The following is a 15,766-nucleotide window of genomic DNA, read 5'->3' as shown; positions in this document are numbered from 1 at the left end:
TTAAAACCATGGAAAGAAATGAGACAAAACCATACAACTGTGCATGTTTTAAAGACAATTTTAAGAATACAACACATATTGATACAACTTTATGTTCTGAAATGTCCTTTTATTCAGCCATCAGATTTATTCACTTCAGTCTCACTCAGCTTTTCTCTTTGTCTGTTTTCTGCTGCAGCATCTCTTGAAACAGAAGCTGCAGCTCTTGAAGAGGATGAAGATGAGGAGCAGATCTATAATGAGGAGGAAGGCTAGGACGTCCAGGCTGTGGTACTGGTACCAGGTGAGTTCGTGGGCCTGGACCCTCAGGTGTTTGGCTCCTTTGTTCCTCATGGTGAACTCGATCCAGAAGACGGCCTCGTCCAGAGGACTCATGGGTCTGTCATGGTGGATTCTGGACAGTCGCATCACGTTTTCTTTGTAGCTGTGGATGGATGAGGAAAAAAATTAACAATCACTTTTTAAAACATCTATATAATGATCTTTGCATCGCAGTCCTTTAAAAACAGCTGTTTCTACAGTGCATCTTATTTTGTGACACTTTTTCTTTCACTCCAAGCTGTAATTTGAAATCATGGCTCTCCCATAAATAACAGTGAATTAGCAGCTGGTATAAATTGTACAGTGTAATTTCACAGTTGTGCTGTTTTTTACTATGATTCTGTATTTTCTATAAATTACTGATAGATTTATTTTTTAGGTAAATGTGTAGGTATAATAGCAATCACAAACACTGGCCTTGAAAAACATTCCTCTTTGTAATGCACCACTACAAAAAGAAGTGTGGTTTGTATCATATTTTCAAACAAATTAATATTTATTGGTATCTTCATTAAACAGTGGAGAAAATGGCAAGACTAAAGATTCTGTCAGTACGAACAGTTTTGACAGAATAATTGGAATTTATCACAATGTACGATAAACGGTACAATAAATGCCCAACAATAGCACAAAGTAACTTACAATTTGTCATTGATGACGGTGTTGATTGCATCTCTGAGGGCTTCAGTTGTCATGAAGTTCAAGTCGACAACAACTGCAGCTCCTTTGGCCTCCATGTGCACCATGTTGTCTGGCTGGTCAGCGAACGTGGGGATTCCCACCATGGGAACGCCGTGGTAGATGGCCTCAAAAACTCCGTTTGCGCCGCCGTGAGTGATGAAAGCTCTGGTTTTAGGGTGACCTTACAGGAACCAGTTATAACACATTTATTGTTCATTTGTGTATAACAGTTCAGACGCAAAGGCTTTTTGATACGCGAAGGCACTCCAGATAAAAATCACATCTTGCTGCAGTTTTCTAAACAGTTGTGCTAGAAAGTCTGTCCAGACCTGTTTGTCACACTTCCAGTTGCACATCCTGTTCATAGCAGTTTTTTTTAGTGCTCATTTTTTAAAATGTTTTTGCTCATCCTTTAGTGTCATAAGCTTGATTTTTATTTTTTTTCTTGGATGACAATGTGATTTCACTGTAAATTTACCAATAGACATTATGTTTTTGGTGTACCGTACTTTTGCTTCAAGCCATTGGGTTTACTCACCAAGCAGGTCATTTTGGGGCATCCAGTCATAAAGTTTAGTGTTGGAACCCAGAGTGTCTGGTATTTTCCCACTGTATCTCCATAACACCTGCAGACAGAGAGCATTTCAGTGTGGCTAGCAGAGTCGGTGCTTTAGAGTGACCATCACAAAGCCCCAATCTCAATTCAAGCCTGACTCCGTTACAGCAGTTCTGTCTGGAGGAATGGGCCAAATGTCCAGCAAATTATTTCTAGAAGTCTGAAGTAATATCCGAAAGGTTTTACCAAAGCCATGCAGTATTGAAATAATTTGACCAAATATTAGGGAGTTACATTCGCTCTTCTGAATTTCAAAGCTGGGGCATTTAACCTTTATTAAAAAAAAAAAGTTTTTTCACAGATTTGTTAAAACTGTCACTATGTGAAGAAATCATAGTATGAGACAAATAATATGTGAAAAAAAAAATCAAGATCCTCTACCTTCTCCTAGTGCTAACTAGAAAATACATAGTATGGCCAGAACCAATCAGAATCAGGCGGAGGACTTTAGCACTGCCAATCACACTCATGTATGCACCACTCACACCCTCCGAATTGCTCTCTGTTAGCAGAGTTAGCCACAAATGCTAAAGCTAGTTAGCATGGCCATCGATGATGGTGGATAAACAGTTTTTCTGGAATAGTGAGTTGTTTCTCTGCCATTACAACAGTGAGCAGCACATACATGAGGGTGATCGACAGCGCTAAGACCATCCTGGGTCTGAGTGGTTGTTTTTGGTAAGGAGTGGTGCATTTGCACAGACACTAATAATAGCACTGGGAAGAGATGTAAGCATTTGGAAAACAGAAATAGTTTTAGTAATCCTAATTGATTAAATAAATATCAAAAGTTAATTCTGATTTGATGTCAGTGAGAAAAAACAGCTTTTATATTATATTTTTTTTATACAGGCTATTATTAAAATATCTGGGTTCAACGCTATTCTCAGTTTGGGAAAATGTATCTAAAGTTGACAAAACGTCTGTGCTACTCAGTGGTTGATTATGATGAAAAAGCAAGAGAGGCTGTACAGACTTTAGTGTAAAATCCTGATTACAGCAGACATATGGAGATCCTACTGACCTTCTGTGGAATCTGAGCGAGTGCCGAGGCAATCATGTTCGCTTTATCTGTGGTCAGGTTTGTTACCATCATTCCTAAAGAGAAAACAACGATCCCAGCATCTCCAGAGCTCTGGACAAACTTTTCCATTTTCTGTAAAATAGTTACATTTTCAGCTTCAGGAAACCAGTTAGTTGGCTTCAGTCAGAATTGTGTTTGTGATGTGGCTTTGTTTACATCAAGATTTAAGAGTGTTGAATTAAATTGGTGGATTATAACCCCACCTTTGGTAAAGGTTTAGCTGGTTTGCAGTGGATCCCTCCAACAAATTTGAAGTTGGGGAGGAGTGGACGAGGAAAATCAAAATCCCAGTAGGTTCTCAGCAGCCAGAAATCAGCATTACCCATCAACTTACAGGCACTGGTGGGCGTTCCTGTTGTAGTAGACAAGGGAAGGGTTATGACACCTATTTTAACAAAATATTATCCACATGTCTTTGTATTTTTGTGATAATTTTAGATTACTTACCTCTGATTTCAGAGTAATATCTGTCAGCCTCTTTCCACATAACGTGTTCCAGGACAAAGTCTTGCAAAGCGTAGAAGATAACGTTCCACAGTTTCCCTGAGAAGCCCATCTTGTCTGTTAGTTTGCTCATTGAACCAGGGACAAAGGAAGGTGGAGCAGGTAGCTGACCGCACAGCCTCTCCCAGTTATTAGCTATTGAGAAGCGTAAGGAAAAGATAAGAGGAATGCCCAAAATGTCCGCAGTCAAGTCACTGCCGGCGTAGATCGGATCTGCAAATAACAGGTCGTAGTTTCCCTCCCTTAGCTTCTTCATGATGGTTTCCGATTTCACCACTCCGTCCAAAAACTTAAAAGTTATCATCATGTTGCGCTTCATTAAACTTATAAATTTAATGTAAATCTGAACAGGGTTCATGAAGTCCATCTCATACATGCTGAAATGTAAGAACTCCTCAACAAACCTTTCCACCACATCCAGGGAGATGTTGACGTTAAAAGGTTCGTACTGGAAGCGAGACGGTTCGCTGCTGTTCATGAACAGCGATGTGCTCGGGACCAGAACCATCACCTGGTGTCCTCTGTCCACCAGCGTTTCCAGTACCGGCTTCATGTTGAGCCAGTGGCTGGCCTCAGTGTACCACACCAAAATCTTCCCTCCATTTGAGCTTCTGGTTGCACAAAGCAGCAGCAGGACGCAGATGGAGAGACGCAGCTCCATGGTGGCTGTGTGTCTATAGAAATACCAGCTGTGGTCTTTTTAAGAGGTGGACTGTACAGATACTTATTAACCACATGAACTCTGACTTGCTCCTGTTTGTACCGAATGATGTAGGATAACAAGTTCACTCCAGGACAACGACTAAAGAGGTAAAGGGTTATAGCTGCAAAAGTTCAAAAAGGACTGCTCAGCGATGTAAAAAAAATCAGGGCAAATCGGTAAATAATTAGCTTGGACATTGAGAATAGTTGAGCCTGGTTATTCAGTATTTAATTTTTTTTTATCCATCTTTTTGTCTGATTACTCAGGGATTTTTAAAGGTTACCAGATACAACTTGTCACTTCTCGGCTTCCAACTGTTATCACATTTTTAAAGGTAATTTTTACTCACAAGTTCATGAGGATGTACTTTTGCCCTTGAGTGAGTTGTAAAAATATACAATCTCCATTGTGCTTTTGTTTTATATCTGGTGCAAATGTTTTTTTTGTTTTTTTTTAATGATTATCCGAGATATATTCATAGAATTTTCCCAGGACTTATTGTCATTTTATAGCACAATCAAGTGGCTGTGTTAAGCTATATTTTTAATTCAAACAGATTATGTTTGATGTTTTTAGCTTATGTTTAGTTTAACTGAAATTTGATTTTGTGTCATAGCTGTTTCTGGCACCTTGAATTCGACCTCTATCTCTTCAAAAATCTCCTGATAGTTAAGTCACATTCCATGGATATTGCATCGTTACCTAGCAACCTCAGTCAGCCCAGTGCGTCACCTAGCAACGCAAGTGGTCAGCTAGTTTTACAGCTCTGTTTGCTGTTCAGCGACCGCTGGAAAAGACAAGGGTTTTCTTGTTGATTTACTATTCGGAAGCCGCTTTCTGAATCAGAGCAACACTGCAGGAATGTTTTTCATGAGAGAATGACATTATAATATGATGTAAAGCATAATATACCCTGTTTGATAAAATTGATGCTCTGTTAAATTTATGTAGCAATTTTTAATGATCAGTTTTAGCTTGGAGTGCATTACAGTACAATTAAAAAACTTTTAAACACATTGAAACAAACAAAAGATGTTTTTTAAAAAACGCCAACTAGCTACAGAGCATACTCTCCTCACAGATAAGCATAATGGTGGCCTGGTCATGCTGAGGTGAAATGTTTTTTGGCTTTAAAGATGTTTGTATTTGATATTTCAAATGGATATATATCAGAAAATGTTAACATTAGTCATGATCACACATGTAATTTAAATAAAAAATTAAGATAGCTCTTAAACAGAAAAGTGCTACAAACACAACTCTCACTTCAATATTTTCATTCAGCTTTTCTCTTTGGTTGTTTTCTGCCGCAGCATCTCTTGAAACAGAAGCTGCAGCTCTTGAAGAGGATGAAGATGAGGAGCAGATCTATGATGAGGAGGAAGGCTAGGACGTCCAGGCTGTGGTACTGGTACCAGGTGAGTTCATGGGCCTGGACCCTCAGGTGTTTGGCTCCTTTGTTCCTCATGGTGAACTCGATCCAGAAGACGGCCTCGTCCCGAGGACTCATGGGTCTGTCATGGTGGATTCTGGACAGTCGCATCATGTTTTCTTTGTATCTGTGGATGAGTTTGTACAAGTATCTGTCAGTTGTTAAGTTGCCACGATAGCAGCCATTTTTAACCAATTACAACATTTACAAAATGAAGGGGGCACATTGTCAAGGGATAAAAATGTTATTTAAAAAAATAAATCAGAACATTTATTTATGATTTGAATAAATCATAAATATTTATAAATAAATGTGCAGCCTAGAAATTGGGGGTGCACCAATTTATCAGCCAGCCGATTTATCCGTGCCGATTTCCTTAATTTTGGGAGTTCAGTGATCGGCCAATTTTTACAAATGAAGCCGATCTTATCCACCGATCTTATCTAGCTTGGCAGATTGTCTAAGAATCAACCCCTGTCTTCTTTTGCTCTCTTGTGAGAAAGGTTTGACTGACAGACTGGCCCTCCAAGTTACGTCTGCATGTTTATAATCAACAACTTTCTTACTACATTGTGCATCATTTCAGACAAAAAAAATTGTATCGGCCAAAATCGTAATCGGCAGAATAAGCTTTTTAATCGATGATTGGCCAGAAAACTGCAGTAGATGCACCAATAGTATAAATTGGTGTGTATTTAAATGCCTTCAAAACTTTGTCTTTTATATTGTATTTTTGATTTCCAGGAATGCAAGAAAAGTGTTTGATTATAGTAAACATCATCAAAATAGGAAAAAATAAGATGAAGTACTGACGATTTGTCATTGATGATGGTGTTGACAGCGTCTCTCAGGCTCTCAATAGTCATAAAGTTCAGTTTAACAGTAATTGCAGCTCCTTTGGCCTGCATGTGCACCATGTTGTCTGGCTGGTCACCAAACATGGGGATTCCCACCATGGGAACGCCGTGGTAGATGGCCTCATAGATCCCGTTTGTTCCACCGTGAGTGATGAAAGCCTTTGTTTTAGGATGACCTGGTAGAAACCGAGGTTATTAAATATGTGCTGTTTATTTTTCATGGTGTAATAATGATGTAGACGGCAGCTCTGAATAAAAGTAAGTCATGGCTTTATAAAACAGTTTTATCAGCTTCTTTTTGCATTGACATAAATGTGAGCAAACAGAAAATCTGATATGGATCATTATTGTCTAATTTTAGATTTATGTCTAGGCTTTTATTCTTGTCTTAAACCTTAGAAAAAGCTGTTTTTTTACATAACTAAAGGGTTTTATAAACATAAACAATATTATTGAGGTTTTTCAAAATGGGCTTTTTCCTCCCGCCAAAGCACAAAATCAGCCCTTTTAATTTTTATTGACATCCTACCGATCAAAGACTGTGGTGATATTGTGGTTTCTTCTATGCTATTCGAGTTTGCTCCAATCTTTGATTCAATTCACCAAAAAATAATTGATCTCAGCTGGATAATCAAACAATAGTTGTATTATTACAAGGTTCTGCCCTGAGCTTGTTGAAGTGAAATAAGTTTTCTTTTAGTTTTGTCTTTTCATCACCTTTCTTGTGGGGTGCCACTGAGCTCCATTCGTGGCACTCTTCTTTTTACATTATGTGTATTTGCCTTAGGCTCTATTTTACATAACATAGGATCTTGATATTATGACATGATGATGACGGCACTTAAGACAAGGACTGTTTCAAAGACTCGACCTGTATCTTATGTCATGAAGAGAGCTACAACCACTCCAATTCATTATATGTTGGTTATCTAACTGTGCAAGTATTATGTTATGCTTTTTTAAATAGCTGTTTAAGAAATGATGCTTGTGTTTACTCACCCAGCAGGTCATTCTGGGGAATCCAGTCGTAAGTTCTTGTATTGGATCCCAGAGTTTGAGGTTTTTCTCCGCTGTATCTCCAGAGCACCTATAAATATTTAAAATAATTTGTAACTTAATTTTTTAGAACAACTTGAGAAAATCAGACAGTTAAACTTTGCTCTTTTTTATAAGAAACTGATGAAATGATAAATATTCAGAATTTAAATAGCGCTATGCTAGTCACTCCGTTGTATCAATGTGCTTTATACTAGAGTCGTATTTATCCATTTCTATTTGAATTGACCGCATGTACATATTCATTTCAAATGCCACAGATAGATAGAAAAACGACTTGGGTTATCCTCATTAAAAGCTGAATTTAGCTGCTTGGAAGTTTAAATGATCAATTCTTGACCTTTTGTGGAATCTGAGCGAGCGCTGAGGCGATCATGTTCGCTTTCTCTATGGTGAGGTTCTTAACCATCGATCCTAAAGAGAAAACAACGATCCCAGCATCTCCAGAGCTCTGGACAAACTTTTCCATTTCCTGCAAAATAGTTATAAACACTTCGTAAACCATTTAGTTGATACTTACTCAGACTTATGTGGGTATATGAACCTATTTTACATCAGGAATATTGTTGTGATGTAATGGGGTTTAAATTGGTGGATTATAACCCCACCTTTGGTAAAGGTTTAGCTGGTTTGCAGTGGATCCCTCCAATGAATTTAAAGTTGGGGAGGAGTGGACGAGGAAAATCAAAATCCCAGTAGGTTCTCAGCAACCAGATATCAGCTTTACCCATCATCTTACAGGCATTGGTGGGTGTTCCTGTTTTGCAGTGGACGAGTAAGACATGGACATGTTAATCTTAATTACACTGAAGACTTTTAAGCTTTATTTGACATTATATAATACATATAGTTTGTTTCTCTGCTGGGATTCTTTATAATTTACTTACCTCTGACTTCAGAGTAATATTTGTCAATTTCTTTCCACATGAACTGGTCTACTATGACGTCCTGCAGAGCGTAGAAGAGGACGTTGAACAGTCTCTCTGAGAAATCCATCTTGTCTGTGAGTTTGCTTATAGCAGCGGGGACAAAGGACGGTGGAGCAGGAAGTTGACCACACATCCTCTCCCAATTATGAGCCAAGGAAAACCGCAAAGAGTAGACGAGAGGAATATCCAAAATGTCCGCAGTCAGGTCACTGCCGGCGTAGACAGGATCAGAAAAAAGCACGTCGTAGTTTCCCTCCTTCAGCTTCTTCATGATTGTTTCTGATTTCACAACTCCATCCAACATACTGAAAGAAAACTTCATGTTGTTCTTTATCAGTTCTATAAATCTAATGTAAATCTGAAAGTAGCCCATAAAATCCATCTCGTAAATGCCAAATTGAAGAAACTCCTGAAGAAACTTTTCCATATCCTTCACGGAGAGAGAGGTGTTAAAAGGTTCGTACTGGAAGCGAGACGGTTCGCTGCTGTTCATGAACAGCGACGCGCTCGGGATCAGGACCGTCACCTGGTGTCCTCTGTCCACCAGAGTTTCCAGTACCGGCTTCATGTTGATCCAGTGGCTGGCCTCAGTGTACCACACCAAAATCTTCCCTCCATTTGAACTTCTTGTTGCACAAAGCAGCAGCAGGACGCAGACAGAGAGATGCAGCTCCATGGTGGCTGTGTGTCTGTAGAAAACCAGACACAGCCTGGGTTTTATGAGCTGCACCTTAAAGATACTGATTAACTAAATGAACTCTAACTTATTTCTCTTTGTACCTAATGATGTAAGAGAACAGCTGTCCATGTACCTCTAATAGATTTCCTGGGTTGAGCCTAAGCAAACAGAGAAAGTTCAAACAGATAAATGTGATTCACATTGGTGTTGTTTGGAATTTAATTAATATACTGTAATGCACAGTTTGGCATTAAAAATGAATGAATTGGGATTCCTTTAATTTACCAGGATTAATTGTTATCACCCAGCATTCTTAGAGTAAATTAATATAATTTCATGCTAACTTTGACTGACATGTCAATATAGTTATTATATGCAAACTAATGCCTTGTTAATTTAATGGAAGGCACATCATTGTATTTGCACCTTAAGGAGGACCTACCCCATCTTCAAACTACCTATAATTACCAATCTACTACTATCACCTAAAGTTATCCTCCTACTACTTCTTGTCCTCTCCTTCATCTTTTTGACCAGGAGTAACATCTCCCCATTTTCTTGTGTTCTTGAGATCATATTTCAACATTTGTCTAATTTTGTCGTAATTCTGAAACAAAACGGAAAAATAAACCTAGAAATAAGAAGTTATTTTCTAACAGACCCTGATACTACTTCTCAGTCTCTGCTCTCTAAGTTGTGATATAAGCAGTGTGATTATTTCTGTCTCATAAGACATTTAAATACATACAGTATGAGGGAGGTGAAAAATAATAAAGCCTGTGTTTTTTTTTTAAATGTTTTATTTCCCATGTCTCCTTTTTCTTGTCTGGGTAAAGGGTTAAATTCAGTCAATAACAAAAAGCCAGTGTATTCAGGAGATGGTTATAACAACAACAAATAAAATAGATCATCTTATTACTATTATTTCATTTGATTATTTCTCCAGTGTCTGAAAAGTATGAGCAAGTACAGCTTCAGTTTTACAGTTTTGCTACACAGATACGCCACTGGAGGGCGCACTGTGTCCAGAGGCACCAATCAACAGCAGGCAGGCGCGCGGTAGAATAAATCCTGCCAACGGCTGATCCCACCTCAGACTTGTCTATCTTAACTAAACGGACGGGTTGTATGTCTCCAGAATTAATCAGTACAGGTAGAACTTCTATAAAAAGATTGATAAAACTGTGAGGAGTTGACCGATGACGAGCTGGCTCTAACACTTGTGTTAAATACAGTGCTAACGGCTAACTAGCTAAGGTACAAATGATGGGTTATGTTTAGTTTATGCCTAAAGTGTACACTGAGTAATGCTCAAAGAGCTATTTTACTTCGATTACTTGTACATGCGATTCAGTTAATGCGTTTGTTAGTGTGAGAAATCCAGTTAGGAGGAGCTTTGGGTAAATACCGAATTGTATGAGGAGACTAATGGCTGCCACTGGAAATTCAAGACATGCATAAAAGAGTCCAAGTAACTCCAGGTATGCTTTTGATGAGGAAATGACAGACCATGATGTTAAGTTTAAAGTCTATTTTTAATAATACCCCATTTTATAAAGATGTAATTGAAAAAAGCGATGCTCTGTGAACATTTGATAAATATCACTTTTTAATGATCAGATCAGAGTACATTATAGTACAAAAAAAACTTAATACATGTACATACTTAAACACAACTAGGAAAATAAGTCCTACATGTGCTAATAAACACTTTTTTGTAATTAAAAATGTTTCAGCTCTGAAAGAGCAGTGATACAACACCACACATAAATTAATATTCAGTTTGGAAAACACCAGAACAGGAAAACTTGCTTCTGTTTTTTCATTCAGTTTTTATCTTTCTTTGTTTTCTGCTGCAGCATCTCTTAAAACAGAAGCTGCAGCTCTTGTAGAGGATGAAGATGAGGAGCAGATCTATAATGAGGAGGAAGGCTAGGACGTCCAGGCTGTGGTACTGGTACCAGGTGAGTTCGTGGGCCTGGACCCTCAGGTGTTTGGCTCCCTTGTTTCTCATGGTGAACTTGATCCAGAAGACGGCCTCGTCCAGAGGACTCATGGGTCTGTCATGGTGGATTCTGGACAGTCGCATCACGTTTTCTTTGTAGCTGTTGATGGATGAGGAAAAAAAATTAAAGAGCTTGGGATATTTTACTAAGTTTAATGAATGGTTGCTTCCAAGTTAGCATTTGTGTAAATGATGTTTGGTTTTTGTGGTTTATTTACCAAAAAACCCACAAATTTATGTTACATCTTCAGTTTTTCATTAAGGAATTTTTCTTCTTTATCAAAAGTCTCAGAAAGTGAAAATTTTGCCTCAAAATTATAAGAAGTGTTTATTTAAATTATCTTTCTGATGGAGGTGGACTGATTGATCAAAAATATTGATAAGATAAATGCCAAGTTAGTATTGATCAGTATAGGATCGATATTTTAATTTCCTGTTTCCTCTTGAAATTTAATTTAATTTTTATATATTAGTTTTTCACATCTACTTCGATTTTCTTTTAATTTGCACTTTGGATTAAATCATCACTAATTGTTTTTCTATTGTATATTCATCATGTAAATATATTAAAGTATTTTATTGACAAGAAGATGCCTCCAAAACATTTGTTACAATTTTGTCCAAATTATGTCCAACTTTTTAACAAACTAATTCGAAGGGAAAAACAAAAGTTTGATAATATTTCAAACCTAAATCCTAAAAAACATTTATCAGTGATAGTGCCCCTGTTATTTACTTGGTTTTGGATTGATACGAAAGTAGAGTCACACATCTCTACTGCCTGAACCGGAAGGCCAAAATGTTGAATTTTGCTAGTGCTTTACATCATGACCCCATGGTCATTCTACCCAGTTAGGATAAATAAAGCGTGTTTTGTTACCATAAACCTGAGTGTTGCCACATAAGGAAAGAAAATGACTTACGATTTGTTGTTGATGACGATGTTCAGGGCATATCTGAGGCTCTCAGTTGTCATAAAGTTAAATTTAACACTAATTGCAGCTCCTTTGGCCTCCATGTGCACCATGTTGTCTGGCTGGTCAGCAAACATGGGGATTCCCACCATGGGAACGCCGTGGTAGATGGCCTCATAGATCCCGTTTGCTCCACCATGAGTGATGAAAACTTTTGTTTTAGGGTTACCTGAAAACAATGTTATCAAACATTCATTATTAATTATCTTGAAAACTGTGCTGTATCAAATCAAACAAAAAACAAGTTAGGATTGTATAAATCAGATTTAATAAATTACAGTAACTACACATATTTGCATTTTTGTCTGAGGTACTTCTATTCATCAAAAATAATTAATATTCCATAATTCATTATCTTATGAAAAAAAGTTTTCAGTTGGACCATTTGGAAATTAATCAAGGTAGCAGTGTCACAACTGGACTTGCAGTGTAGTTTTTCCTGTATCTCATTTCTTTTTATTTTAGCATAAATTATTCTACAGTGTTGTGGATGCTATTATTTACTCACCCAGCAGGTCGTTCTGTGGGATCCAGTCGTATATTCTGGTGTTTGAACCCAGAGTCTGGGGTTTCTGGCCACTGTATCTCCACAGCACCTAAAAATGGTCAAACAGGTTTTTTGTAGAGGGTTGAGCAATGGCTACAGGAAAAGTTCTTTAGAACAGTATCACTAATCAGAAGTATTCTTAGCTGATTTGTTTCTTTTATATTGTGTACAGGCAACTTTTTATCAGTAGAGGGCACTATTTGCAGGTCTGCCAGGAATAATGTATTTCTAGGTCTGAGCATGCCATAACATTAACTGCCAAAATGTTAATCATTGTGAGAAGACGAAATGCGTTTGTCAGTTTGGTTATTTTAATTTAAGACAACATTTTCTTTTATGAATAACTTTTTTAATTATGTTGATACAATATTTTTCAGTTTAAAAAAAAAGGTGATTCTTATCTCTATTTTAATATTTGCAGGTTTCATTTTCTGTCTTTGTGAGTACTCAAGAAACTGTTGATTGTATTTGTTGGAAATGCATCTCAGGATAAATGATCTCTGGCCGGGTCAACATGGTAGCTTCTGTCTCCCCTCCCTCAGTGTGTACTGGCTACTCATTGCTCTGCAGCATATGTGCCACTTGCTGCTGACCCAGACTTCCCTTCCCTGACTTTTGATGCCAGCAACACAACAAATCTTGATGTCTGGGATAACCTACATCAGAGCTTTTAGAAATGTGGCATCCTGCCTCTGGAGGGCGCCAGAGCTCTTCAGCGGGAGCCATTTGAGGGGAAACAATAAACCAGAACAATTCAATGCAATCATTTAGCCAACTTCACCAAGCCTATACTTTGAAGAGACAAAATGTATAGATCTTTAGGACCTAAAGCTGTGATCAGTAAGGAGAAAGAGAGTCTGGGCTAAGCAAAATAAAAGGAAGTTTGAAGTTGATTGTTTAGGTTTGGGTTGGATCTGAAGATGCTCCACTGACGATGTGGTCTGCCAAACCCTGGGAACGTTTTGACCGACGCTAAATGAACTGCGATCACAGCAGAAAGCAGGTCACACTCTAAACACTAAATGACAAGGCAGCTGAAGCGTCATGAGGTGCTACGAATAGCTAAAGCAGGTAAACCCCATGACATCAGTGAAACATATATGAATGGAACATCAACTCTCCATCACTTTGAAAACCCCTGACTTACATAGTTCAAAGTTGGCTAAATAAACTCTACAAGTCTTCAACACATGATCATTTATCTGGATCTTGTTGACCTTTTGTGGAAGCTGAGCGAGCGCTGAGGCGATCATGTTCGCTTTCTCTGTGGTGAGGTTCTTAACCATCGATCCTAAAGAGAAGACAACAATCCCAGCATCTCCAGAGCGCTGGACAAACTTTTCCATTTCCTGAAAAATAGTAATATTTTCTATCATTGAGCCAGTTAGTTGGTTTTAAATTCAGAATTTTGTTGGCTGATTATTTGAATTGGTGGATTATAACCCCACCTTGGTAAAGGTTTAGCTGGTTTGCAGTGGATCCCTCCAACAAATTTAAAGTTGGGGAGGAGTGGACGAGGAAAATCAAAATCCCAGTAGGTTCTCAGCAGCCAGATATCCGCCTTACCCAGCATCTTACAGTGGGTAACGGGTGTTCCTATTATAGTGGACACATAAAAATAATCACAAATTTTAAAGTTTCATGGTAATTTTGACAAATTTGAATACTCAAAAATACTAATGAGACACTTACCTTTGACTTCAGAATAATATTTGTTAACATCTTTCAATATGAACTGGTTTATTACGACGTCCTGCAGAGCGTAGAAGAGGACGTTCCACAGTCTCTCTGAGAAATCCATCTTGTCTGTGAGTTTGCTCATAGCAGCCGGGACAAAGGACGGTGGAGCAGGAAGCTGACCACACATCCTCTCCCAGTAATGAGCCAAGGAAAAACGCAAAGAAAGAACAAGAGGAATTCCCAGAATCTCTGCCGTCAGGTCATAGCCAGGGTAGATAGGATCAGCAAATAACACATCGTAGTTTCCATCCTTCAGCTTCTTCATGATGGTCTCTGATTTCACCACACCATCCAAAAACTTAAAAGAAATGTTCATGTTGTTCTTTATTAAATCTGGAAATTTCATGTAAATCTGAATGGGGTTCATAAAATCCATCTCATACATGGAGAAGTGAAGAAGATCATCAAAAACCTTTTCTATATCTTTTACTGAGACGTTAACATCAAAAGGTTGGTACTGGAAGCGAGACGGTTCGCTGCTGTTCATGAACATCGATGCGCTCGGGACCAGGACCGTCACCTGGTGTCCTCTGTCCACCAGTGTCTCCAGTACCGGCTTCATGTTGATCCAGTGGCTGGCCTCAGTGTACCACACCAAGATCTTCCCTCCATTTGAGTTTTCTGCAGCACAAAGTAGCAGCAGGACGCAGACAGAGAGACGCAGCTTCATGGTGGCTGTGTGTCTGTAGATAAACCAGCTGTGGTCTTTTTAACAGCTTTACTTTAAAGATACTGATTAACTAAATGAACTTTGACTTTCTGCTTGTTGTACAGAATAATGCATGATAACAGTTCACCCCTGGAAAACTTTTAGTAAGGCAAAAGGCAACGACTGCAAAGATAACTTCCTGTCTTTATGTAGACACACCCAGCGCCATTGCTGCCTCAAGCACAAAAGCTTTGCAGTGGACCTTCACCCAAAAATGTATGCATTATACCACAAAACTTATTTTGTGGTATAATATTGAATGACTCACTTAACTGTAAAAGCGTTGTCCTAGGCAAAATTGAATCTTTGAGAATCGAGGTAAAATTCCATGAGTGAGCTCTATGCCAAATTTTTCAATGACTTCAGTGACTTCAGTTCACCTGTACCTGTTACAGGTGTTGACTATAACTGGTTAATAATTGTGGGAGGCTTCAACACCTGTGGTGAAAACCCCCAAGACAGAGGGGCAAAAAAGCTGTCTGATATACTTCAAAACTTTGGTTTGACTCAACATGTTAAACAGGCAACACAGAATTGATGAAAACTCTGGACCTGATTATCAGGAAGGGTGTAAATATTTCCAGTTTCTGTGTAATTGATGTCTAATAATTTCTGTTGTATTTGAAAGCACAATCTCTGTTTACTCATCTAGCAAAAGGGATATAACAAAACAACACAGCTCAAACTTTTAATGAAATCTACTCTTCCACCTCGTTTCTATGCTGTAACCCAGTAGATGAGCTGGTAGAGGACTTCCATTTTAAAATTTCAGTCTTCATTGATTTGATTGCTCCCTTTCAGGTGAAGATCGTGTCTGTTAGGAAGAAGTCTGCGTGGAGCGAGAAATGAAAGGCACCTTAGTCCAAATGTTTGGACACATCTTCTCATTGAATTTAATGAGAAAGTGTGTTCAAACTTTTGGTCTCTAT

The 15,766-nt window shown here is 38.3% G+C and overlaps 3 protein-coding genes across 4 annotated transcripts in view; all 3 read right to left on the bottom strand.

Moving 5' to 3' along the window:
- The window catches only part of LOC114154000 (UDP-glucuronosyltransferase 2C1-like), a 41,195-nt gene that overhangs the window by 14,657 nt on the left and 10,772 nt on the right, over nucleotides 1-15,766 (bottom strand). The gene's annotated exons all lie outside the window — the stretch shown is intronic.
- Nucleotides 33-9,122, bottom strand: LOC114154049 (uncharacterized). The gene is made up of 13 exons (XM_028032809.1): nucleotides 8,142-9,122; nucleotides 7,863-8,011; nucleotides 7,595-7,726; nucleotides 7,198-7,285; nucleotides 6,155-6,374; nucleotides 5,187-5,468; nucleotides 3,954-4,008; nucleotides 3,150-3,906; nucleotides 2,906-3,054; nucleotides 2,643-2,774; nucleotides 1,541-1,628; nucleotides 964-1,183; nucleotides 33-424 (listed from the first exon to the last, which is right to left on the bottom strand). The coding sequence occupies exons 1-13, from the start codon at nucleotides 8,857-8,859 to the stop codon at nucleotides 142-144; spliced, it is 3,273 nt and encodes a 1,090-aa protein (XP_027888610.1). The 5' UTR covers nucleotides 8,860-9,122; the 3' UTR covers nucleotides 33-141.
- Nucleotides 10,454-14,827, bottom strand: LOC114154007 (UDP-glucuronosyltransferase 2A2-like). Of its 2 annotated transcripts, none has more exons than XM_028032740.1 (6): nucleotides 14,081-14,827; nucleotides 13,838-13,984; nucleotides 13,606-13,739; nucleotides 12,350-12,437; nucleotides 11,791-12,010; nucleotides 10,454-10,967 (listed from the first exon to the last, which is right to left on the bottom strand). In XM_028032740.1, exons 1-6 carry the CDS (start codon nucleotides 14,796-14,798, stop codon nucleotides 10,685-10,687), a joined length of 1,590 nt encoding a protein of 529 aa, XP_027888541.1. In that variant the 5' UTR covers nucleotides 14,799-14,827; the 3' UTR covers nucleotides 10,454-10,684. The 2 variants fall into 2 exon arrangements, with proteins under 2 accessions (XP_027888541.1, XP_027888540.1); XM_028032739.1 differs by having other exon boundaries at nucleotides 13,606-13,757; nucleotides 13,832-13,984; nucleotides 14,081-14,825.

The sequence above is a fragment of the Xiphophorus couchianus genome, chromosome 12, assembly GCF_001444195.1.
Source record: "Xiphophorus couchianus chromosome 12, X_couchianus-1.0, whole genome shotgun sequence".
Lineage (NCBI taxonomy): Eukaryota > Metazoa > Chordata > Actinopteri > Cyprinodontiformes > Poeciliidae > Xiphophorus > Xiphophorus couchianus.
The sequence above is the reverse complement of the archived record's forward strand: the minus strand, read 5'-3'. Positions and strand labels throughout refer to the sequence as shown.